Source organism: Metopolophium dirhodum, chromosome 7, assembly GCF_019925205.1.
Source record: "Metopolophium dirhodum isolate CAU chromosome 7, ASM1992520v1, whole genome shotgun sequence".
NCBI classification, from domain to species: domain Eukaryota; kingdom Metazoa; phylum Arthropoda; class Insecta; order Hemiptera; family Aphididae; genus Metopolophium; species Metopolophium dirhodum.
Genome location: NC_083566.1, coordinates 6,119,954 through 6,147,883, shown reverse-complemented (window position 1 = coordinate 6,147,883; position 27,930 = coordinate 6,119,954). Strand labels below are relative to the sequence as shown.

The following is a 27,930-nucleotide window of genomic DNA, read 5'->3' as shown; positions in this document are numbered from 1 at the left end:
TAAAAAGTCGCATAGTTCGGAAAAATAATGTATATTGTATGGTAGGTACTTTATTACAATATAGTTTTTGTTTCGACAGAAATCAGATCACGTCATGTCGGGGGAAAATATAAATTACATATTATTTGTATAATAATAAAGCATTGTGTAAAAACGACGAATAATACAATTTTAATGGAAAAGACCAAATACTGGGCGCCGGACACGTTCAAAGGTCTTCGGAATGACAGGCAATGATAGGCTTGGGCCGGTTTTTGAAGAGCAACTTTTTGGTGACAATGGCCTCGACCACGTACTCATCCGCATCCGACTTCTTCATCACGGCGAATGGCTTCTCGAACGTCTGCGCTTTGCCGTACAGGATATGATGGCCGATGATCAATATGGGCACGCCATCATGAATGGTCGCAAACAGGTCACCGACGTACTGGCGTTCGAGCGGCGTATGCCGGCGGGTTTCGAGCTCACCTTGCACTTCCACAGCGGCCCATTCGGGCGGCGATCCGAGTCCGTCTTCAATCAGTTTCACTAGAATCATTTTCAGTTGGTTTTTTTTTTTGGTTCACTACAAAATCAAATCAAAACGTGCCCAGTTTAACACAACAGCTTGGAAACAACAACTATCCACAGATCTGGGAGAATAAAAAAAATAAATAGTATCAAACGCCGTGTACATTGTAGTCCCCCGACTGGGACTGGGAGGCCAAGCGTATAATAATACAATTATTTAGTGTTTGTCGATCGCCAAAAAATAACGATTGCTATAAAATGTTATAAAAAAACTCAAAACTATCGTGCAGGAACGTTTTGTCACACATGTCACGCCAACGAAAACTGATGGCGACTGACGAGTTGAATATGTTGCCTACGCACAACGCCTTTACGCGTCAAATTCCGTTTTTGCTCTATCGTGTAAAATTTAGTAAAGCTACTTTAGACACAACATTGGAGCATTCAACATTTATAAACATGCGAATCATAACCTATTTGTGTGATATAAGAGAAGTCATTTACGCAGTGTTTTTACAGAGGTTCGGTACATTTACATTTAAATGATAGGTATACCGTGTGTCGAATTTACATAAAAACCGATAGTAAGATACTAAGACGTCATACTACCGATATGCGACCGACGAGAACAGAGGTTTATTCCCGAAACGTGTTATAACAACACTGCCGTTTTAAACACAGATCCAAAAAATAGAGCAGAATCGATATTAACAAAATGTTCATTGTAAAATATATAGATAAATAATAAATACATAGATAATATAATTATAACGTATCTGAGGCCAAAACGTAGTTCATATTTATATTACATAATTAATAAATTAAAAAACCGTCCAAATCGATTTTTTGCTGAACACGACAAACCACGCGACAAGGAGTCGACGTTAAAGACCTTTTATTGTAAATGTAAATTGTTGAATTTTCGAACTGGGATCGATTATTATTTAACAGCAAGTTAGACCGTAAATGCTGCACGCGTTAAAGATTTCATCAAAGGTTACGACTGTGCGCTAAATGTGAGTTCAAAACATATTTTTATTTTTCGCACGAGACTCGAGAAAGTCTTTGGGTAAATCTATACATTGGTATTAACTATCATATTTATAATTTAATTAATACATTTCATTTATTAACTATTATAACGTTATACCATTGAGTATATTATATTATACAATATACGTTAACGCACTTTTATTATAAATACTTTAATACTTTATATTATATAGTATGGCCGTAGTGGGTATGTTATTTACTACCTAAAATATATTATTTTTTTTAGAGGCTCTGTCATTCTCCGACCCTCTTTAAAATTGCTCAAATGCCCTTCCTCACTATATTCTCTCTCGGTACAAATATAAAGGGTTGGTATCACCCGCTTGAACGTTCTATAAAGAGAGAGAACTTCATACGGAATCTCAACCCTCGCCGCCCTAGGACTTTACAACAACTTTAATTAATTTTTTCTCTGAATATCTAAAACCAACTATTTCGGGCCCATAAAACTCCACAGTGTCCCGTTTAACGATACGATGGCAGCGTTTTAATTAAATTTGGTCTCATTTTCTTCTCTTATACGCCATAGAACATTTCAAACTAAATTAACAAAAATATCCTAAACATATCCAAGCAATGTTTTTTATAGTATTGTAAGTAAACAATATATTTATTTAAATATTTATACTTGTAAAAATAACATTATTATTATAGGTACCTATATTTATTTAATTTAAAATGCAATAAATAAATAAATATTCAAACGCTATAATATAGTATATAGGGTGGGCCAATGTTTTTTCCTACTTTTTGTCTTAAAAATAGTATAAGACCACGGTTACCGTCGACCGCGGACCGAGCCTGCTTAACTTATACAATATGTACAAGAGTAAATTAATAATTTCGAAAAAAGTTTAGTACTTAATCATATAGGAAAATACTCTAAAATAATAACCGTTGCCTAAGTTTGCTACTATTAAGCAATATTAAAAAAAAAAAACTGGGATAGTCACTCTACTGTATTGAGAACGGTTAGAGTGAATACTTCGTTCTTGAGTAAATCAATGTAATGGATTTGTTGAATTTGTAATCAATAATCTTTGACCATTGCATACAAAAAACAAAGAGTTAGGCTCTATAATGATATTATATTTATTATTCCCGTTTTTCAGTATTTTTCTTGATTACCTATTTCGAAAAACACCGAGAAACTAAAAACCCACCTCAAAGTTTTTAGAAGAACATATTACTGCACAAAATCGACAATCTGAATATATTTAACGAGTTGTCAATACGATACATCTAAAATGTACAAATACCTAGCGGTTTTCATAACGATGAATAACAATTTAAGTAAAAATTATTTACTCATCATTTACTACATCATTAACTAAGGAGTTCACCAATAATAAGCAAATATTGTTATTTTGGTTCGTGTACATGTATTGATTTAACTTTGATCAGTATACGGTTCAAGAAAATATTTATCATATAATTACTATCAATAACATAACACTATTATAATAATTACATAATGTAACTAAATATAATTATTTTTTTATTAATATAACTACAGCAGCTCTAAATTTAACAAATTCACAATTTGTCTGTAATTCTAGATTTTAAAATTATACCTATATAAACACGGGACATTTATAGAAGAACAAGTTTAGTATAATTACAACCTTAATTTAGACCCTGGGGGGTCCAGACCCCCTTGACCCTCTCCCCGTTAACTGACGCGATGTTGGGCAACAAACGACTCGAATCACGCATACACGCAGGACCTTGAAATTCATACCGAATATTGACCCAATGTATTATCTAGCACCATTCCCTACCACAATGAATACAAGAATGTACAGCGAACTATAAAGACTATACCTACGCTATACAAGTATAATAATAATATTATAGTCATTGTAATATTACGAAGATAGTATGTATAAGAATCCCCTTCTACTATTCACCTGATAATGTATTTGCATTGTATTGCAATAATAAGACATTACACAGTATGGATACTGAAAAGTAACAATGAGATGAGAACGAATATAATAATAATATTCATTGATGGCGTCATGTAGCATAATGTGTGATGACAAAAAGGAGACGCTAATAAGATAAGTTGAATAATTTTCCAACTGTTAAATTAGAAATTGCGTATATGATCGAAATAATCTCAACAACTTCCAAATTGCAAAACTCTGCCTTGACTTCGTTTTTATCCACTTGTTTGTAGATTATAAACACCAGTCAAAAATTAATATATTCACCTCAAAAGTAAATAAGGGAGTCATTTATACTTTTGTCTTTTACGTCTACGTGTGTTCTTCATGCTTGAAAGTGCGTTATACATATTGTCATTAGCTCACATCATATATACTTACAAATGGCCATGAACACACCATGAATCACAAAATTTACTTTTAACGATCACCATAAAAATATGTTATAGGTACAATAAAGTATAAACGTAAAGGTAAACTAATAAAATACCACGCAGTACAATATTCACAATATAATATCGTATTTTTAAATTGTATAGCAATGTAATGATTAAATTACTACAAGAATAAGATTGATCAAGTTCTAACTTCTAAGGCAATTCAAAATACATTTAAACAAATATTAATTCTAGTATCGGTCACACTATGCCACCAAAGTTTAAATTCAAAGATTACTTTAAAATATAGTCTGTGATAAAATTAGGTTATACTGACAATGGGATTTTGAATAATAAATAAATTAAATTAGAAATTATAATATAATTGTTTTTTAGGTTAAATTAAAGAATAAATTAGAAGAATATAGTATAATAGTACAATAAATCATTGAATCTGTAATAATGAAAATAGGCTATAGATTCAATTTATAGAAAAGAATCTATTAAGAATATACTCATAAGTCAATAACTATTACTTAGTATTATAACACCTTATAAAAACAATATTAAAGTTCTATTTAAGTGTATAGAATTTGGTTTACACGATAATGCACTTGGTAAGTAATTATAATTTATGACGTATAAATCAGATGTTATTTTGATAAATCGGAGAATATCAGAGTACTCATTAGTCACTACTCAGTACTCACCATGAAGTATAACCATACAATATAATATATATTATTGCCACACAATAAATAATACAAATTAAATTAAACCTACTGAAGGGTATTATATCGGACCTCCATAATTAAGTTGCACGTCCAACTGGTTTTATTTGACGGATATTTGACTATTAAATCTGCACATACCGTATCACTATGACAGTATGACCGATACATAAATATGATTGTCATTCACGGCAAGATGGCGAATAACAAACACTGAAAATACCAAACACCAAATATTAGTACCTACAAGTACTGTTCCCACGACATTTCCCACTACACGGCGAAAATCCACGAAATACTTGTCGTGAACCTACACGGTTACACGATTCATTTTATACGTCATGTAAACTATTATCGATTATATTTAATATAATTGCTCTTTGGTTAGTTATTTGAATTTTTAAATAATAGTACCGACACATTTTCTTATCCGATAAGAAGAAATTGAAGAAACTTTCTTTGGTTTTACATGATATGTTTTTGTTATTTTTCTGGGACTATTAATAAGTTACGCAAAATAAAAATAAAATAAAATTTTATTTCTGTAAATCCTCAACATTATTTATAAAAACAGTAATAACACGGATGAATTTCATAATATCATTATTACAAAACTGTCACAAGTTATAATTTTGTCTTTATAATATATTGTTTTATTAACATTATACCTTCTACGTATTTTTTGTCATGCTTGCATCGAAAGTTTAATACTCGATGGCGGTTTGAAGCGTTGGAAAATTACCTTTTTTTGTAGAGTAAATGTATTTTTTCAAACAGTGCAGTGGTAGAAAAAGTGAAAATCCGTGCCACGCAAACGTCGGAAAGGTTACGTACTGTCCAAATCAGATGAATGTCGATACTGATTATGTTAGGTAACTGGTAGGTGGGTTCAGTGCTATTCTATATGAAACAGTTTGGCGAATCTAGATATCAAGAATAGCAAGAACAGTTCACTGTGGATTACGAAAAAATAGTACAAGTGGCTGGTTCTGGAAGGTAATTTCAGTTTTGGGCGAATTGCGGACGTAAGTTAAACAGGTAAAAACAAAAAACACCGTGCCATTTTTTTTATTTTGTTTAAATGTGTTTACTGCTTTAGTAATACAAATTCAAACATACCTACCTACTGAATTTCATTAGTCAAAAACATTTAGTTTTATAATTTTAGCTTCATGTAATCATGTACCTTTATAAAAACGTATAGAATTATACATAAATAATCTTAGTTTATATAAAAAAAAAACTGGACCTATACTATATAATTAATTTAATGTTTTTACAGATTTCAATTAAAATACATTTTACATGTACAGCGAAATACCCAATAAATTATTTAAATTATAATAATACTTCTTATTTAAGTGTTTAAGTTTAAAATGTACAAACGATGGTTTTTTTTAAATTTTAAGTAACTGGTCAACGTGTTTAATACTATAGCATACTTTTAACTTAAGTTTGAACACCTTTTATTTATTGTAAAAATTAAGTGGTCATCCTGATGAGACTTAATGACGTAAAAATCTTAAAAAAACAAAAATAACATAGAGTAACCTAGACAACAAATAGAATGGATCTACCAACAAAAATAGATATAAACATAATAAGCAAAGCTGCAATTATCGTTCAGGAGTTAATATTATCAACATTTGGCGACTAATCAACAAATTAAACAGCTAGCAAAATAAAATAAAACAGCCAGTACATAGTAATTAAAAGATCTTCGAAGGGAGCAAAACCTTTCTCTTAAAAAAAACTGTAAACATGAACACTATGAATAAATACATCCGGTGAGTCATTCCGGTTTCAACATTGAGATTATTTCCATATAGTAGAGTAGGAAGACAAACATCGATTGACACTAGAATACAAGATGACCTCCTCGAAGTCATATTTAACTCCGAAAAAATTGGTTTTTTTTTTAATAACCGACCTCGTATAAGTATTATATCTGCAGTAGCACTGTATTAACATAGGATGCCTAGTGGTTAGGTCATTGGTTATAAGTTATAACTTTAAGCCAAAGCGATTTATGTAGCAAACAAATAAAATACAGACGGTACTTATATTATACCTTGCGTTGTATGTTTTTTTCGCTGCAGCACACACGCATATATATTAAGTATATAAATATAATATAATTGTTTGTTTCACAACATAAATATACATACGTCGTCAATGTAACGTTCATTGTTGTTAGCTAAATATACATTACAATTAACTTTGAGGAAATAAGCTATTGGCAGTTGGCACTTCGTGTTATAAAATAAAAAAAGAAAAACGACCATTATTCAAACCAATAAACTATTGCTGGAAAATGCAAGACAACAGCCAAGACAAATTATATTATCTAATATTACATTGTTTTTCCTTGTACAAGGTATTTTTTTGCGCGTGCGGTTTTGAGACGAACTGAACACAAAGATTTTTCTGTTTGGCAACGTTGCGTTTTATTAGGCAGTACGAAGAATTCGCTGGAGGCAATATAATGTTAAACAGAATAAGCAGCTTAGTAGCAGCACTAGCAACAACAACAACGCGTAATAATAATGAAAAAAATAATAGTATTATAATGTAGATACACTAATATGACTTATGAGTTATGAGACCGGCGATATTATAATAATACGGAGTTCTTATATAATATTTTAAGATGCCTGCATTCGACCAACGCAAAAATAACAAAATTAGTAATCCATTAAAGACAAATTTTTAAGGTAAAATAATTACACATATTATTCAATTATATAGTATAAATGTATGATACAGCTATATTATATAGTATTGGGAGAATGCAATAATTCATAAACAGATTCTTTATACCTAGACAGTAGACACCTAGTATACTTATATATTAAACCAATGGTGATGTACTGATATGTTAATTAATAATGATGGATTTTAATTTACAATTTGTTTTACCAAGAAGGATGTTCTGAAAAACTGTATATTTATTGAAAAATAAATATTGTAATTACAGATTCAATTGAAGTATCTTATATCTAAATTGTGATAAGGTATTTCTGATTGCTTTATAATTGTTTTAAGTATTAAATAAGAAGTCACAACAAATTTTAATATTTTTAAAAGTGCTAATTGATATTAATAATTTTATAATATTGTCTTTATAAACGAAATATTTCTGACTATATGCATTACTACTTACCTAATATTAATCATAATTTTTTGTTTTAATACTTTAGGGTACCCATTTCAAGTAAAAAATATTTAAAATTATTAGTATGGTTTACTGAAATATACTAGAAATTAATAATTTGTATTTGTATAGCCTGCGTTTCAAATTAAGTTTACACGTCCAAAATGGTTTTGTCTCTACAGAGAAAATATATTAGAGTAGAGTGGCCCAGTAAGCAAATATAAATTAAAAGCTTATTAGTCATGGATATTATAGGTACGCATAAAACGATTAAGCTAAATTATTGATTACCTGTAAATGGGCTGTAATATTATGTGATACATTTGTATTGGATACATTAATTATTAAGATTTTATATTTTTAAATAAAATTATAGATTATAAAAACCTTATAATTATTTTACTCATTAGGTTTTTCTCTGTCTAGCATAGATAATAATGTATTATTAACCTTGTCTTACAATTATTATGAGTATATTGAACGAATAAGGGCGTGAGCAAGGATGTGACCTTCCGTTAATATTCTTGTGACTTTCATGTGATATTATAATATACATTATCAGACGTAATAGTTATGACTAATGAATAATATAATGTCGTTGGATTTGTTTAACGGCAATTGCAGCCTTGTCTAGAATGTAAGAGGAAGATAAAAATGTCAACGTACTTCATTTTAGGCTTACACGTTTTATATTTAAATTTAATTTAAAATATAAATATTTATAAGACTATAAAAGTTAATATAGATTTTTTACCTCACTATATTAAATAATAAAAACGTAGAGGATCCTATTTTATGAAAAGTATATCTACATCATTATCAAGTGATCTTGAACACTCACATATTTGAAATAAAATTTCCAGTCCAAAGTACCTAACAAAACTTTTCCACTAATCTACTGCCCGATACCTATTTAGGGGGAGGGGGGTTGATAGGGTATATTATATTGAAAAAAAATTACTTTAAGGGAATACTTTTCAAGCTTTGTAAAATTGTCGGATTTTGATAACTATTTTTTTATCTATAAGAAGAAGACTTCCTACAGGTCACATTGAACTCCGTTTTTTTATTTCAAATAATAGTATAATCATAGATAATATATGATGGTCATCCCTATATACTAAACACCAATGGGGCAGCGTTTCCGAAGTTTTGGTATAGCTCCAGCAATACCACTGTTACCAATAGTAACCAATAGGTAACCATTCTGACTTATCACTATGTACTAATGTTATCAAATAAATATTATTTGCAGTTTGAATTTTGAATCATTCAATTATTTGAAATTTTGAAATTTGTATACTGACATTATTGTACAAAAAAAAAAAAAAATTATTAATTTTAAATAATTTATAATTGCTTTTAAATAAAAAAAGAAGAGAAAAAAATTACTTATTCATGGTATAAAATATATATTACTCCATACCTTATCATTCAGGAACGCTTATGTAAGGCTCGCTGATGGTCTTTCCATTATCTATTATCTATGGGTATAACTGTATAATATAATTTATAAAAAAACGCTTAAAATTGTATTATTTTTAAAGACATTATGAAGTTTGAGATGAAAATGTTGATGCGGCCTGTAGAAATTACCCTACATTAGTTAAAAAAAAATTATTAAGTTTGGTTGATTCTACAGAAGAGGATCATTATTCCCGTAGTGTATTTTTGTATACAAAATTACAATAGCACCGGACGCTTAAGGTTATGTGCAACAACGCCAATAAGTCTGGAAGGCATTATCCATTGTCTCAATCTTGTTTTTAAATAAAAAACTATTGAATAAAATATACATTGGAGAAACTGAAGTATTACTATTATTGGTATCAATACTGTTGATACAAAAAATATTTGACACTTCTTTTCGGTTTAATTTATAAAATATATTTTAAGGTTGGCAAATAATTTTAAGTACATAAGTCTCATAAGTATCATAAGTTACGAGTCACGAGTGCCTCATAAGGTATAAGTTATAAATTATAACTTATATAACTAATAATAACTAACACTACATATCTATAAAATTATAGTAAAAATAAGAATATAACAATTACGAATTAAAACCATATTATTTAAAATAATACTAATGTTATGTGGTTTACGAGTGTTAAATATTAATGGCCTACCGGTAAGAAATCGTGAGGCGGATCGTATCGAGTTTATGATGTCCCATGCGCAGAGAGATGGTGCATCTGTCTATTACAGCAGTAATCACACGATCCAGTGACAACGAAATCTAAAGTTTCCGTTTGCGCGAAAAACGTGCACAACACTACAGGTGTTCCTATTATTAATTCAACCCAATCTTGCTAGGTATAATTATGCTATATTATTATTATATTTCGTTCAGCGCTCGCGGTACGACGACACTAACGCACAACGACGTCGACAACGAGCGTTATTCTGGCACATCGTTATAACCGTGTACGAGCATATCGGACAAGACCTATCGAACCCGTCGAGGGCGATGAGGCGCACACGTGGGAAACACAAAACGCGGTTCTATACGTATAGAAGTAGTAAACAGACGCAAAGACTTACTCTGTTATAAATCAAATGTCCTGCATGTGCGTAATAATATTATTATATTATGCGGAATAAAAACCATCCGGGAGTCAAGTCGTCGCGAAAATATTTGTATCGCTGACACTGCGCACACACCAACACGCGCGGGTGCAAACTGACAGCCGGACTAGGTCGCAATAACTTCTCGGCAGTCGCGTGGTCAAAACTGGCGATGATGTTGTTCTGCGTGTACGCGCTGTGTCCTAGCTCAAGGAACCCCACACTGGTTCATATACTCACGGTGGTGGTCACCGTTAACACACTCACACACACACACACATAGGTGGGGAGCTAATATCTAGGGCTCTAGGTCAAGGGCGACTACACACACACACAGTTTAAGTGGCCGCGTTTCGAGACATCGCAATCTGGACGTCCCATTCGAGTATTGTATAATAATGACATCCCGGGTTAATTCTTGTACTTGCAAGTGCAACACGTCACCAGCAATCGTTGCATTCGGCAAATATTCCGTTTTCCGGTGTCATCATTCAAACGGAACAAAACACAGATTTTTATTCGAACCCAAAACAAATAAATTTCAAAAAGTTAATTTTGGCTTTTTCATAAATGTATTATTAATAATTTTATTATTTAGTACAAAATAATGAACAACGTATGAAGGTAATAATAAAAAAAAATTCTTATCGTTATTCAATATACTTATCTATAGTTCGAATTTTGATTACATTAGTTCAATATTTCGACCGAACATTTAAAGATCGGTTCGTACTATAACTTTCGTACTAACTTTTTTTTATAGTTATCGGCTATCACTAATATATTATCTTCATATTTTATTTTTGTCATAATTATAATATTTCGTCTAGTAATATAGGCTCAATTTACAGAAAAAAAACCAAATAAAATGACAAGCATAGTAAATTTGATTTTGTTTTCATCACTTTTCTTACCTATGTTGCTATAATAATATTACAACAGATCGAAATATACAAATTACAAAGTATACATATATTTTATATTATGTTGTTATCTTTAAATTGTACACGATTTACCTACACATACTACAAGTTCATTCTATAATAAACATTAAGGAAATTAAAAACTAAAGGTGCTAACTATATCTAACATGGAGAGTAAAAATCTTAAAGTATGCATTTTTGTACATTGAAAAATGTATGCTTAACTATAAAAAAAAATAATTGATAAACATCTACAGAACACAATACTTATTTTTAAGTAGACAGTATACAGAGATGTAGATTGTTTGAAAGACAAAAGAAAAGGTTCGTAAGTTATGGATGTGAGGATGTCAGCGCACTATTTGTTTTCTCTCTTTGTACCACGCGCAACATGGACAAAACGCATTAACGCATCATTTTTTTCATGTTTTTAAGTAATCTTAGAGTAAAATTAATATTAGAAAAAAAATGGATAATAATATATTTGAAGGAGTGACATATCGATTTTAAATTGTATTGTTATTTGACTTTGTACTCGACTTACATTCAAAATAAACAAAAAAATGCTGTACATTTAAATTATGTTAAAATTGTTTAGAGACAATATTCAGACAAATCGATATGCCGTTCCCTCAAAAATATTATTCTTTATCTTTTTTGTAATGGGTGATTTTACTCTAAGATTACTGAAAAACATAGAAAAAATGATTCTGCGTAAATGCGTTTTGTCTATGTTGCGCGTGTGTTAGAGAGAAAACAAATGGTGCGCTGACATTCTCTTAAGAAATATTATTTTCATTCATCTTATGTTTATTTATATATAAGTATGTATAAAATATGCAAATTACATGTAACTAACAAAATATGCCTAAACCCTTAAATATAAATTCAAAGGCAAAATAAAATTAGGTTTATGAAATCAGTTTGATTTTATACGACCACATTTCAAACCCCTATGATAATGCATACCTACCATTAGTATGAACATGAACATACAAATCCATAATATAATTCTGGTCATTAGTTATAATATACTTTAATATACTTATTACTTATACATATAAAAAAGAAATAATTAACAATAAATTAAGTTGATATATAAATTATTTTAAACAGCACGTATTTCGATACAACTTAATAATGTTCTACAAACTTCATTATTATTAGTTACTACATTTCGATCAGTTAAAAAAGTACCTATTAGAATTTATACCTTTTATTCAAATTTGAAATTAAATTAAAATGTGAATACTTATAATTCTATTTCTGGTATGTAAATTATTATAGCCCATAGGTAATAAAACTGTATTTTAATATTATCAAGGACATTTAATTCAGATTTATTGTTTGCAAAATATTGATATGGGAAATATAATAGGTAACTGATGTCCCCATTATGTACGACCTTTTGTAAGATTTACATAATCACAAAATATTTATTATTTATTTATTTTGTCAATTTATATAATAATTTTATCATGCCATTTAAATTCAATACAAAAATAATTAAAATAAGTTAGTTACACAACAAATTAATTATAGCTTGTAACTTATAAGTTTACTTAAATGCATTTACCCTGCCCTTGAAAAGCCCAAAAATATGCATTGCTCTTAAAAAATGTTGTATGCATTAATTTATTCACCGATGGTCGATTGAAATCTTTGAACATTTTTTAGACAATTACAATGAAGTATCTTCCTTATAATTATTTTAACAATTATATTTTATTAACTGATTCGGTTATTTAATGTTTAAGGAACATATTATGAACGTCTATAGCTTCCTATAAAATATCATATAAATAATTACATTTGAATCTTTAAATTGTACCTATAAGTAAATGAAAAAAAATCATACTATTGTCTTGTCATAGATACAATAATTTAGATTAATAATATACAGTAATTAATCATGTACGTATTGATAATACAATGGTCTTATAATTGAAACATTTCACTAGTCAAACGGAAATTCAAAATTAATAAACTCACTGTATCAATATAAAAAAATACAAAATAAAACTATCACTATATTCAAATAAACATAAGTTTACAAAGGATCACAAATGGAAATATTTAATAATGATAACCTTGCTACATCACAATAGTACATAAGTCCCAAATGCTAAACATCACGTCATGTTATTAAAAAGTTAAAGATAGGTTACAAATTAATTAATAATATTATTGTATTTACGGCAACAGTAATCAATAAAAATATAAGATGTTTATTTAAAACATATAAAAGAGGATTTATTGTATTTACGGCAACAGTAATCAATAAAAATATAAGATGTTTATTTAAAACATATAAAAGAGGATTTATTGTTTTAATTATATTGTGTTCAAATTTAATAAATTTTTATTAGTACAAGTGCTATATGTATTTATAGATTCTTGCTATATAATTTTATAGAAATCTAAATATTATTTATTTTAATTGAATAATTCTTACATATATTTTTGTAGAAATTTAACAATATTATATTGGAAGGTAAATCACTAATGACAATTTTGATACTAAATAAAAGTACTAGGATCTTCATTTATTAACAAAAAATGGTGCAATCGGCTTCATATATAAAACAATCTTTATAATTCATTATTACGCTTGAAAATATTTAAATTATGTTTCTTATAATTTTTCAATATTTATTTTAAAGAATATTTTATTTTAGATATTTTAAATACCTATACAATATTTTAAACAATAGCTCGTTTGTAGTACTACTTTATTTTTAAAATTTACAATATTTTTTTGTTTAGTTAAGATATCTTGCAATAGTAAAGTTAATATCTGTCGCAGTCGGGGTCATTATCGCCTCCGCTAACGCACATCGGAAGTAAATAAATTGTCCTTGCAAATCACAAAACCCGTTATTAGGAAGGTGATCAGAAATCACATAATGTGTACCCAAACATTTTCCCGATTTATTTTACTAAATAAACCAATTAAGTTAAAAATATGAGCAGTATAGACATTATAGACGTTTTTAACTAATTTGAATTCATAATTAAATTATTTTTAAAATTGAAAAGATAATAATTATTTAAGTCGACTAAAAGTAAATGAGTAACTAGCTAAAAATCTATATACTATGATATTATTATTTTTAATGACCATGAACCTACTTTGTTGTTCATACTGATAGTACCTACTTAGTAATATTTAACGTTAATATTAAGTAATTTTTAATAAATATAAATAGTTATGTTCTCGGTGAAAATGAACAAATACCTACATTATGTGTTGTTTGAGACATTTTTGATAATAGCTAATCTAAATATCATTAATTTTAATAAAAAATACACAAACAAATACAAATATATACCTATTTAATTATTTCATTTTAAGTAATACATAATTGTGATCAGAAATAAGGATAGATACTAGGATATCATGCTATATATAATATATAAGTACCTACATTATCTATATAATTACCATTAATTATAAATCGTTTTAATATAAATATGTATAAACAATTCTAGGTATAGGAACAACAAAAATAAAACCGAAATCATTTTCGTATATAGAAAAATTGTAGGGTGATTTGACCATGACGTGATCCGCGCGAGTACTGATGGTATTATTCTCATGTTTAAGTAATAAGTACTATTATTCTAGTACTTACTAGTTACTACCTATACTATTATTACACTTCAAACTTCTATTGAATTAAACATTTAAAAAAATAAAGAAAGTGATCAAAATGTTGTGTTAAAAAAAATTGAGGAGTCCTATTCTAAAGAATTAAAATATTAAAATAAACGACTCGTATTTTTATAAAAGGCACTTAAATATATAATATTTCAAAGTTACAGTAAATATTGCTATAGTAGCATTACCGTTCTTTTAGATCACAATTTATGTAAGCTAATCTTAAATTAAATTAGCAACTATTGTCTATTCAACAGAACACGGTATACAAAATATTTTATACATATTTAGATATAATGCATATTGCAACTTCAATTACGTATATATAAACTATATATATAACTATAATATAATATATAACTATATATTAACTTTTAAGTTAAACAATAATTTAAGGACGTCGTCATACTCGCATTTATTGTCAACTTCTTACACGAACGTAGAACGTACAACATATTAGAACATATAATAGAACCCAACTGTGCCTGAACGTCAGTTTTTTACGATATTAAAATTTTTAAGCAAGTTATGAGCATTATTTTAAAATTGAAATATCGTAAAAAATGTTCTTTGACAATCTTTAGGTTCAATAAAAGGTCACTCCTAGCTATTTTTCATTTTAATATTTCGTCACTTTTGGCCGATTTATTCAGATCAATAGCTTTGAGGTATTTGTACAGACATTTTGAAAATTATGCCTCACCAGTCACCACTATAGGTTCACATCATAGATTCGAATTATAAGGCGGGTTCAGACGAAACGGCATGAATGAGTTTGTCTCAATATCATTTTCCAGAGCTGTTTTGGATGCCGAACGGCAAAATTATCCATAGGTTTACATAAAAAACCACAAAAACTACATCACTATGCATAATACATCTATACCACACCATGCCATGCTGCTATGTGGACGTATTTTCATCAAAGTAGGGGCGACAAAAATACAACATAATGCCGCAATACAATTTTCGCATGTCGTATTTGAAGCGCGGCATGAAGCCACTTTATGCGGACCTATCTTTATATAATCTACTGAATTATTATTTATAACCAAATAATTTTCCCACTTTAACCTTCAACGATAATCTAAAATTCATTATCAGTCCACTATTACAAAATCGTTTCAACAATAAAATCTATAGTAAAGTTAAAATAAAACTTATATTATTATTCTATTAGGTAAAATACTAAACATATGAATAAACTGAATAAAGTATAAATACCTATACATTTATGTATTTATATTATATACTATACGTTTTAAAATAAAAAGACGAAGATTAAAATATGTGTTTAAGTACACAGAATTTATAATTTATTCCATGTTTTTACTAACAAAATAGTTGATATGATATGCTGTAATGAATAATGATGTTGTTATTATTATTTAATATTTCATTTTAGCTGTTTCCAGTAACTAACATTAAACTATTAAAGTATTAAACTGAAGCATTTTTATTAAAAAATAATTGACCAATGGTTTGCTTAAAGCTTAAAATAAAATCAATAACACTGAATTAAATAAAAGGATCTATAAATATCTATATAATTAAGACATACTATACAATGGTAGATACGCTAAAAAAAAAATAAAAAAGTACGGTATAGTTTTACTTCAACACATCGAGTACAAAAGAAACTAAACATGGTACTATGGCAGTGCAAAATGAGAACTGAAGAAGAAAACCTTGAGTGACCAAGGTGAGCATGAATGCACTACTATTAACTTCCACAATATTATACGTCAGAAATATTATATAGGTATTATTATATACATATTTAATTAATAACATCTAGTTAAACATACTACCATCTTCATCTTTACTATATTATGCGGAAATAAAATTGGTATTCATTTGAAATCAAAATAAATAATTATAAATAGACTGTACTACTGCAGTATATAAAAAACAATGTTTTTAGTATCAACTACATGGTGATTACTGATTACTAATTAGCTTTATTTACATTCAATTAATCTATACATTTAAATAAAAATCTATACTCTATTATCCATTTGTAAAGGGTCTTATTGTCTTGTTCAGGTATAGAGAATTCCTTTCTGGCCTCTATAGAATTTGAACAGTGGACGATAATATATTTAATATTATGCATGACTGTCGACTACAAACTATTTTATAACTGGTATCGCGTGGCATAGCATGTGGCATACTTGAATATTATTATTAGCTAATAATTTGTATGATCAGAAATTTTAAAGTCGTACCTAATAGCCGTTGACTTAATAATAGGTAAGTGTATTCATTTATTTACTGAGTGGATTTTTTAATTTCAGGAATTGCAAAAAAATATGAAAAATTAAGAATACCTAATTAATAAAATATACCGATGAATCATGAATTAAAAATTAGCTTGACCATATTATTTATCAGATCTTATTTTTAAAACAACATTATAATTTCAGTGTTTCAAACAGTAAACATTATAAAAAAAATTACAAATACAGTAATTAAATACCTAACAAAATAGGAATAAGTCATTTGATATCAGTGTTTAAAACTAATTGCAATACACTAATATACAGCGTTGATCGATGCACCTACATGTAACTTTTGACGTCATAAATACTCAAAGATAATAATTGGATGAGGTATTATACGTAATTATGGTATATACATGCGTGTTTTGTACAAATGTATAATTGAATTTCTTTAACTACTATGTGAGCATTATGTTTATCAGTGTGCTTCACATAGTAGATAAGTGTATTGTGATAATAATAATACAATAAACTCTAAATATTATACGTATTTATGGCAGTATTAAAAAAAAACAATGAAAAACGAAGTAAACGTAACATAATACTACCTATACAAAACATGTATATAATTGAATAAAATAGGGGTTTTACAGAAGAATAAAACTGAAAAACAGCATGTGCATATCACAAATTGTTCAAAATAATACTTTTCAATAATAATCTAGGTCTTAAAGATTTACATATCTCGATGTTACTCGATTCTTGAATTCATATTATGGTATGAAGTATAAACTGAAAACACAACTACGTCTCGTTATTGTGCAAACCGACGTCAGAGTGTATTATTTTTTTTTAGAATTTGTATTTACACATGATTACTTAAACAACTGTTTAGAACGTGCTTCCTCGCATGTATATCGTATATTGTAATAACAATAGACTCTGAAATCCGTTTTGTCCGTTCCCGAGTACACGCGCAACCTAGGACCATTTGTTTAAGGTTGGTGACTCGTGAAGTCTACAAATACAATGACTACAGCATAAAATACAAATGTTAACACATACATACGACGCAAGCCATGAACACATACACAATGACGAACCTACATGATGTTTCGATCATGGTTATTATATTATTATTATTATTATTAATTTATTACTAACAGTCATATATATTATATTAAATTCTCTGGCGTTCCAACCACTGTTAGGTTTTCATGTTGTAGATACCTATACTATTTTATTATTTATATATTTTCAAATTTCGCGTACCTTTCGTGTGGTGTGGAATCGAAACTAGTAGGTACGACGTCGGTTCGAATAAAACAATATGATATTATATTATTTTCGTTGACGGTCTCGCTCGTTTTGTATGGTTTATTACGATAGTTTTCAAACAGCAACAGAAACAACAACAATAACGACGGCGCACTAAAATAACGGGGGAATGACCGAACGACAAAAAAAAAAAAAAAGAAGTTTTCCTCTTCTTTCTATTTATTAATAATATTATTATTATAATGAATAAATAATATTAAAATAAACATTAACGATGACGAAAATACAACGGCGGTGGCGACGATATCGATGGTAAAATAATGACAACAACGGGACCAGTTAAATCACGTACGGAAAACGCGCGCACGCAAGTAGTATTTTGTGCACCACACGGACGGCGTCGGTCGACGAATCAACCGGCTGTCGGCATTACTCTGCGGCTCAACGAATCTGCGCGGCCGCCGTTCCTTCATCGGGCGCGCTTTTGCTCGTGTATCGCGCGCGCACAGGTGGTGGTACGACGTCGGTTCAACGCGACACCAAGACGTATGTGGTAGTGGTACTGGTGGCGACGGCAGCATAGGCATAGGCATAGACTCAGTAATATAATGATACAGGCACGATAAGGTCTCCTTCCTGGCGAAGAACAAAAAAACGGGCCGACGCACAAGTGAACCATATCGCTCAGCGCTCGGGCAACACCCCGGGCCGACTGCCCAGTATTACCGGTTTCTACAGGCGACGACGTGTATAATAATAATATATTACAATAATAATGCAATAGGTATCGTCTTATAACTTATTCAAATATTCGATGAAGATTTGTTCTATTGTTTCGTTTTCCCTAATCGATCCTTCCTCCGAATTCACTTCTATAGTCTTCTTGTTTCTCGTGATACACGATGGATATACATTTTGTTAGATTCTGAGCAGAGGAGATGAATGTATTGATTTCACTATGATGTATGTTTTTTTTATTTGTATTGTCGATACATGGTAGAAAAAAATTCTTAGGTCTTAAACTTTGATCATGCAATAATAATAAACACGTAAACAGGGAAAATGTACATATTTTCCTAATGGACAGCGAGTGAAGAGATCATTATGTTATTACATTATTAAAATATTCTACTCAAACTCAATATCATATCAATAGGCAATATACCTTGTAGGTACCAACATTCGCGCGAATTAAAATTTGTTATTGTGTACAAAAGAATAATGTTACTTTTAATCAACTATAACTTGGGTACCGACATTTTATCTTTATGTACCCCTGTTATATAATTTTATCACGTTATGGAATTAAAATGGCAGCGTATACGGAGAATGCCTATATTTAAGCCATGTACCATACCTTATGCCACCATTTTATTTTGTTTGAAAACAATACAGGCTATGTGCAATAACCTTGTATATTTAAGCCATGGTTCTCTCTTCTACACGTACTCGTGCAACATAGTAAATACTACCCATTTTGCGTCACAATTGCAGTAAAGTTTATGTAATGAAGCAATAAATATTATAAAAACATATTTGAATATAGAGTAAAATTTACCTATATAAAATATATGATATCGATTGAGCAACATTTTTGAATTTCACACCCTCATTTCTAAAAAATTGATTTGAAAATTAGAACATTTTTCAAAACATAATTTATTATTAATTAAGAACTATTATAATTAAATTGAAAAAAATGACTATTGATCAATCAATATACCCAATCCTCTGTAGTGCTAATAATCCTGACATTAAAATGTAAACATATTAATATAAAATATATATAATATTCTGTGGCTTGGTGCAAGAAATGTCACATTTGGACGAATTAGAGATTGTTTGACTAAATAATGTCATTATTTTGTATTATGTTACTTGTGTTAAAACGGTCAGTCTCTAATGCAGTATGACCAACTCAATACATACATTGCCCATTTTGACATTAATCGATATAGAAGAACCTATATATATTACAAGCATATCTCGACATTGGCTACGTATTATAAATATATTGTTCATAATGCCTTCTAAGCCACGATATTGACAATTTCGAAATCAATCAATAAAATTTATAAATATAAGTTACTAACATTATTTATGTACAAATGGATATTATTATCAGATCGTAATAAAAAAGTTGAGTTATTTAATTATTAAAAAATGTTTATTTTGTACTTTAGTTTTTGGCCATAATATTAATTATCCACCAAGAATGCCAATATCAAAATAATATTAATATATTATCTGATTTCGCAAAATAAAAATAATTCATAAAATTAAGAATGAAAAAAAATTTGCCTATTATGAAATTTAATTTCCCACCCAATAATGTTATATTTTGACATTAGCCCTTCTTGCACCAAACCACAGAATTAAAAGTCTTTAATATTCTTCAATAACATCTTTATGACGTATTTGTATTTAATGCATTTATGACAAAAATATTTATATATTTCCTTAAAAATTGGATAGGTACCTATTTATTTTTATTTTAACTGGTTGATGACAAGTTATAAACGTAGTTAGTAGTTTTATACAATAAATTAGGTAATAGAGGTAGGTAGGTAGGTACATAATATATGCCGTGCATGATAGATGAACGTAAAGCTCTACATGTCTATATGTAGTAATTTTTCTGAATACACTAAATCTACAATGTCAGTTAATTTAATAAGTTATATAGATACCTAATAGACTTCGTTATAGTATATTATATTAGATAAATTATCAAAAAACGATCACTTATCTATTTTTAAAAATGTTCAGACATCAGTAGTTTATTAATTTTACACTCTTATGCTATTCAAATATGTATCTATTTTTGAAACTTTTGTAATTTTTATTATATAATAAAAAAAAGTAAAAATTATAATAACCTAATAACTTTAAACAATTAATTAGAAGGTTGGCGACATTATATCAACAAAACAAATTGCACAGTTTGTGAGTAATGTAGCATCATACCAGTGGTTTCCTTCAAAAACATGACTCGGCTGTAGTACAGGGTATAAAATAATCAATGAGTTTGTAATAGTCTAATAAAAACTTAATACCTAAATACGACGACCTCTACTACGGCCTGCCGTGCTCAACATAGAAACACGGGCAGGGCAATATTAGCTTATTATTGAGCAATTATTAGTAGAAACAGTTGTTTAACAATAAGCCATTGTAATTAATTTAGGCAATAAAACTTTTTGATAGGTACATGCAACATTTAGGTATTTATATTTATATTAATTAATGCTATGCAATTTACGTTAAACCTATTTGAATTGATTTTTAGCAATTAGATACCTTTAATGACAATTAGTGTCTAATGGTCAAATCCACGGGATTAGGGAGGAGCGAAATAAAATTAGTATAAACTACTATAAAAACACCGTTCTTATATAAAACCCAGACGTTAGGCTAGCTAAATAGACTTATAATATATAAAAAATGTATTGCAGATCAATACAATTAACAAATTTAATTTATTTGATATAGATTATTCAATATAATAACACTAAAATTAAACTAAATGACAAAATCCATAGCTATTAGCAGCAGCAAAGCGATCTATAAATTGCGGTGTATATTTAAAAGTGTCAATCCAAATACTTATACAGTATTAAATATTTAAATACTTAATTAAGTAGACAGTTTCAAAATGAGGACTTAAGAATTATGGGTATTTTGTAACTTGAAAATAAAACATCACACTATGCGTTAGGTAGGGAGAGCGATCGCCTGATTGAAAGTCACTGCAAGTTCAATGTACTAAAATATACTACAATATATTATATTAGTTCACAACAAATCTATATTATTAAAATTGATTTATTCTCGTTAAATATTATAAATATCATAAAGATGAATAAAAATTGACCTGGTTCCTTTGAACCGAAATATTAACTAGATATAATTTGCTACAGGAAACCACCCTCAATGTTGTAAATCGAAGCTTTTTTTTTTAACTTAAAAAGTGAGATACAAAAAAATTGAAAAAACCAATCCATAATTTATTTTTTTCCCTCAGAATTTAAAATGTAAGTAGCATATTTTAACAATCAAATGATGAGCTTTTTATTCAGCTTTTTAGAATGAACAACTTTAATAGCTGGTAATTTATCGAATTTCAAAATAATTTAGTTATAATAGGTGTAAATGATATGTACATTATTAATGTCCATCTATTATCTAAATATTAAAAAAATTTTAAAAACAAAATACAATTCATATAATATAGTAAAAAAAAATACAGTAAAAACTTAAAACTTCGGCAGATTTTTAAGTTTTATTAAATATTATATTTGTTTGCAGTCTGTTTCAATGACCCGCGTCGTGTATGTGTGAATTGTGAATACTATATACCTAATACTGGAATAAATAAAGTACCAGTTTCAAGGTGAACTCGACAAGTTGAACAGCTCGAGTGAAGTCACAAGGAAGTATGGTAATCGTGATTTTGCAGTAGCTATGATATTTTATTCCTATACTTTTATCAATAACAAACCTGCTAAACTGGACTAACACCGCCAACATGGTAAAAACTAGCTCACCATGGCCTTACACGAGGCTGTAAACACTCGGAATTATTTGACGCATTAAGGAAATTCTAAGTGTATAGACTTATACAAAATAAAGGAACAATTTTATAAGTAGATAGATACACCAACATAATATATTGTATTTGTAAATTATATTTGTTGTTTTACCTATTTAATAAAAAAAATGTATACATTTTATTTTAAAATATTGTTTGCCATCACCTTTACTTTAATGTATTTTAAATAATCTTTCCAATCTCAATAAGTTACATAATGAAATAGGAAAATCGTTTTTTTTTTTCAAAAATAATATTATTTTATACAATACCTACTAAAATAATTATCATAATTTATACAGACACGAAAGGAAGAAAGATCATAATTCAGAAGTCCATTACCACTCAAAAGATCAGATACATAGGATAAAAAAGATTTCATATTGGTAAACAATATAATTCTTTGAAATTCTACACCATTGATATGTAATATTTCACAAGCTTCTAAAAAATCTTAAAATAACGTCTCAGTTTATCTATGTAGTTAATTTTGTGTTTTAATCAGTGAGGTGCAATACATTTTGAGCTCTTTTAATGCCCTAAATAAGTATTACGTATAACAAAGAATACATAATTGTTGAATTTAAAATCTATACATAAATATTGTAAGTATTAAAATGAGATATGTTGGATAATATGTTACTACGACTAGCTATATAATTTATTATATTTACCTTGTGTTTACAGTTAGGTATTATCTTAAAACCCTATAGTACAAATGGTGTACAAAAAACACTAGTAAATATTAAAACTCTATCGTAATATTCTAATATTATATATATTAATAATCTATAATATACATAGACAAGTAGTACATCCTTAATTATTATGGTAGGTACATCAAATATAAGTAAGTTTACTCTCCCACGCAATCCCAAAAAATTACATTCTTGTGAAGTAGATTTTGAATAATTTTTTTTAATTTTTTAAAAACAGGATGCTCCATTAAGCCAGCGTCTACAGTGTACTCTACACTCATTAGTTCAGTTTTAATTTTTTTGAAATTTTATTTTATCATACTTTATTATTATTACAGAACAATATTTTTTATAATTTCTTATCTTAAATAGGTATTTTTTTACTTATTTACTTATCTACTATGACAACATACATTTTTCGTAGTATTTTGATACGCAAAATCGAATTTCAAACTAGTAGTTAATTAGTTAGAACACAAAAAGTACCTTTTTTAAGTTTAAAAAACCGGAGTAGTGACTAGTGGGGTTACATTTTGAGGGGTACGAGGAAGGTGCTCTCTACTCCACCACCTAAACTTTTAATATGTATTTATTAGTTATAACTAATTAACAATTAATTACAAGATTAAAATTCGATTTAAGAGGACGTCACACCCACTTGTGTTGTCTCCGTCTTGCACACGTACGACATAGACAAAACGCGTTTACGAACTCGCTCAACTTTGGTGTTAGAATAAAAACACCTTTTACAAAATTAAAAGATGACAATATTTTGGAGGGCAAGAAGTTGAGTTTTTTTTAAAAAATTAAAATTTTGAAAAGTTAAAGGTATTTTAAAAATGTTTTAATGTTTGCTAATTCTAAACGATATAATGAGATATAATTAGATATAATGTAAAAAACGCAACGACTTGCCCTCAGAAATATTGTCACAATTCAATTTTATGATAGGTATTTTTACTCTAGAACCAAATTTGAGCGATTTATACTCAGATTGCGTAAACGCGTTTTGTCTGTACGTGTGTTAGACGGAGGCAACACATGCGGGTGTGACGTCCTGGTCCTCCTAAGTATCAAAAGACTACGAATAATGTTCTGGTACAGTATACAATTTAAAATAACGTCACACAAAAAAGTAAGTTTGAAAAATTATAAAAAAATTGTAATTAGAATTTTGTTGTTTCTCAATAACATACAATTATGTAAACAAAATTTAAAACGTCGAAATAATTAATTTACACATAAATATGACACTGTATTAAAATGGATCACTTGGATAAGGAAAAATTGTTTTTTGTTGATTAAACATTAAATTTTGTTGAATTTTTACCACGGTTTTTTCAATAATTTTTATATAAAATGATCATAATTATACCTAAATATTTATTGAAAATTTAAGTATCTATACGGTTATATATTTTGGTTTTATACCATAAAACCAAAATCAATTTTTTCAAAAACTACTCTTGCGCAAATATTCCCATTTTCTGGTGTTTTCTGTTAACATTTCCTTATTACTTATATTTAAAAATATTGGGAATATTATACTTGTGAATGGGGGGGGGGGGCAAGTACCAACTATGTCCAACTTTCTACCAGAATCCACCCAAACATTTATGACATAGAAATACACATTTTAAAACCAATACATTCATTACTCCACTCAGAATCTAAAATAGATTAAATTCTGAGACCTGAATATTATTGGTATTATTACTTAATAAAAAATATATACCTAGTACCAACTAGTTTACCTTCATTTGTTTAGCTGCATATTGTTATTATCTCAGTTATAATAGATATGAGTGGTATTTAAAACAATCATACTTACAAACACACTCAAATTTGATAGCATAATAATAGTTAGCATTAAAGTAACTGAACATCGATTAAAAAATCTACCTACCACTTAACATAAATAATTATTATATAATTTGAATACGTTATAAACTTCAATGAAAAAAAAATAGTTTTTATTTTTATCTTAAATTTACAATGTTTTCTTATCATAACTAGAAATATTCATACAATAGGCACAATAATAAAAATGTAATACCTAAATATTAATCAGTTTGTATCAATACTAGATGAATTCATTAATGACCTAAAATAAAATATTTAAATGACTATAATATTATAGGAACCAAGGTAAAAATAAATGTTACTTATGAAGTTATGACATTGTTATTTATCTATCTTATCTGCATACAAAAATGATATAAATACAAACGGCTAAATACTTAATGGGATTTACAGTTCCTACATTTGAGTTTAAAAATTATAATTAAAATATATTTGCTTGAAAAACTTCAGACAATTAGAAAGTATTGAAACTTTTTAAAGACCTATAAGTGGTAAAAATTGATAATAACTCGTTAAGTTAATGTCCTAATAACATGGATGTTAGAAACAATAATTATAGGTAGTAATAAAGCTAAAGAAATGCTAGAATTGTAGGTATGTCAATGTCAAGAAAACATGACTTGTGCTGTTATAAATATACCAACAATGTTTGGATTACATAGTGTTTGTTGAAAAATTGTCATTACTGTACGAACGGGTGGTAGTACAATAAGATAATAACTATCATCTTATTTAAATAACCCCGACCAAAACCTAGTACAATGTTATCTAAATGATAAGTACATAGTGTAGATAGTAATTATTAAGCAGTAATGAATAAACCAACAAATAAAAAGAACTAAACATAGATCCGGAAAAAAAACAGACTGTTGATCATTTTTATCAAATTTCAACAACTGTTGTAATCATGGGTACCTATACCGAAAACAAACTGTTGATTGTCGATGTCGAGACTTCAATGGAATAACAAAATTTGGTTTACATACAGTTTTATCAGAATAAAATAATTGGTACCTACCAGTACCTACATAATATTTGTTTAATGTGATAACAAGTAACACCTTTAGGCTTTAGTCTTTAGTTCTTTAGCAAACAAGACAATGATGTTCAGAACAGAAATAACTGAAAGCACATGATTAACAATAAAACCCCTCTCTAAATATTAGGGGTAGATTAGACATAATGTTAGCCATACAAGTTTAATTTACTCCGTGTATGGGGATGGCTTACCTTTTTAAAAGTTGAGGAGCCAGGTTGATCCGGTCGGAGCGTTCTTGAAGTTTGATAAATTATCTACTGGTCACTGGCCGATTGCATACTACCAAATACGTTTTGTTAATTTGATTTTTCGACGTGATATCAAAGGTATCTATAATTACACGCCACGGCCACACACCGGATCGTCTTCGTTACTTAGGGGTAGAAATTTCGTGAGTTCGTGACCGCGGTGTGATTGACGCTAACACGACGGTTGTGATTAAAAAACCCTAAGTAAAAAAAATACGACACGTGTGAGGTTGAGCGTGATTAATAAATACGAGAAAAAACAACCACAGCGATCACCGAACAAAAATAAAAGAAAAAGACCTAAAGAATAACACTAAAGTACGAGACCGATGCCGAGGACAACAAAGGAAATGGCCGGTAGCGGCGGGCCGCGGGCGCCACCTATCGAACAGAAAAGTAAAATGTGATATCGATTGCGGTGCTTCCAAGGAGAATAGTTTTATGAAATAATTTTGTTCATTCGTCGATAACGGATATACCCATATACCTTATACCTTAATATATCCTACCTATTACCTATCACCTACTACGGATAGTCCTTCATATAATATAAAATATATAAAGGCTCTCTAGTCCTACCTTCTATTGTTCTATGGTCCTACACAATACCCGATTTAATATAATGTATTATTTTTTAAGAATTTTTTTAAATTTGGCGATCCACAGTACAATGAATGACCTTTTTATCAGTGAATCAGTTGCTTACGACAAAAATTAAAAGATAGATTTTATCAATATATTTTTATAATTATTTATTTAGTTATTTTAAAAAGAGTATAATATATTGAACGTCATTTAGGTTCCTTCTAATATTTTGTTTCAGATAAATCGTTATCTTTTTAATAACTATTAATCTTGTTGCGTCGTTTTGACACGGTCGCTGTAATCTCGTAATCGTCACTCTCGGAGATAACGATTGACGATAAAACTGAATTTGAACTTTGAACATCAACGAAAAGTATGTATTATTTAAAAATATAGCGCGATCCACCAAAAATGTAATTGCGACCCACAGTTTGGGAACCTCTTTAGAACCTTAGATTCTAAGATATTATCTTACATTAT

The 27,930-nt window shown here is 28.6% G+C and overlaps 2 protein-coding genes across 6 annotated transcripts in view; both read right to left on the bottom strand.

The window, feature by feature from the left end:
* Window positions 1-26,950, bottom strand: part of LOC132949068 (protein gustavus) — a 69,395-nt gene extending 42,445 nt beyond the window's left edge. The window contains exon 1 of one of the 5 annotated variants that reach the window (XM_061019835.1): window positions 26,809-26,950. Coding sequence is in view for 3 of the 5 variants with exons in the window: in XM_061019834.1 (XP_060875817.1) it covers window positions 9,904-9,950 (47 nt within the window). In the remaining 2 variants the exon portion in view is untranslated. Of the gene's footprint in view, window positions 1-3,893; window positions 3,919-9,903; window positions 10,046-18,420; window positions 18,557-26,808 lie in introns of those variants that run through there. The other 4 variants (XM_061019836.1, XM_061019834.1, XM_061019833.1 and 1 more) reach the window with 4 other exon arrangements.
* Window positions 15-26,949, bottom strand: LOC132949070 (chromosome transmission fidelity protein 8 homolog). Its single transcript, XM_061019838.1, has 2 exons — window positions 26,809-26,949; window positions 15-565 (listed from the first exon to the last, which is right to left on the bottom strand). Exon 2 carries the CDS (start codon window positions 536-538, stop codon window positions 209-211), a length of 330 nt encoding a protein of 109 aa, XP_060875821.1. The 5' UTR covers window positions 539-565; window positions 26,809-26,949; the 3' UTR covers window positions 15-208.
* Window positions 26,951-27,930: the final 980 nt, after the last annotated feature.

What these genes read in the sequence shown, in the direction of transcription:
- LOC132949070 (XM_061019838.1), bottom strand. Translation starts at nt 538, where the DNA reads ATGATTCTAGTGAAACTGATTGAAGACGGACTCGGATCGCCGCCCGAA.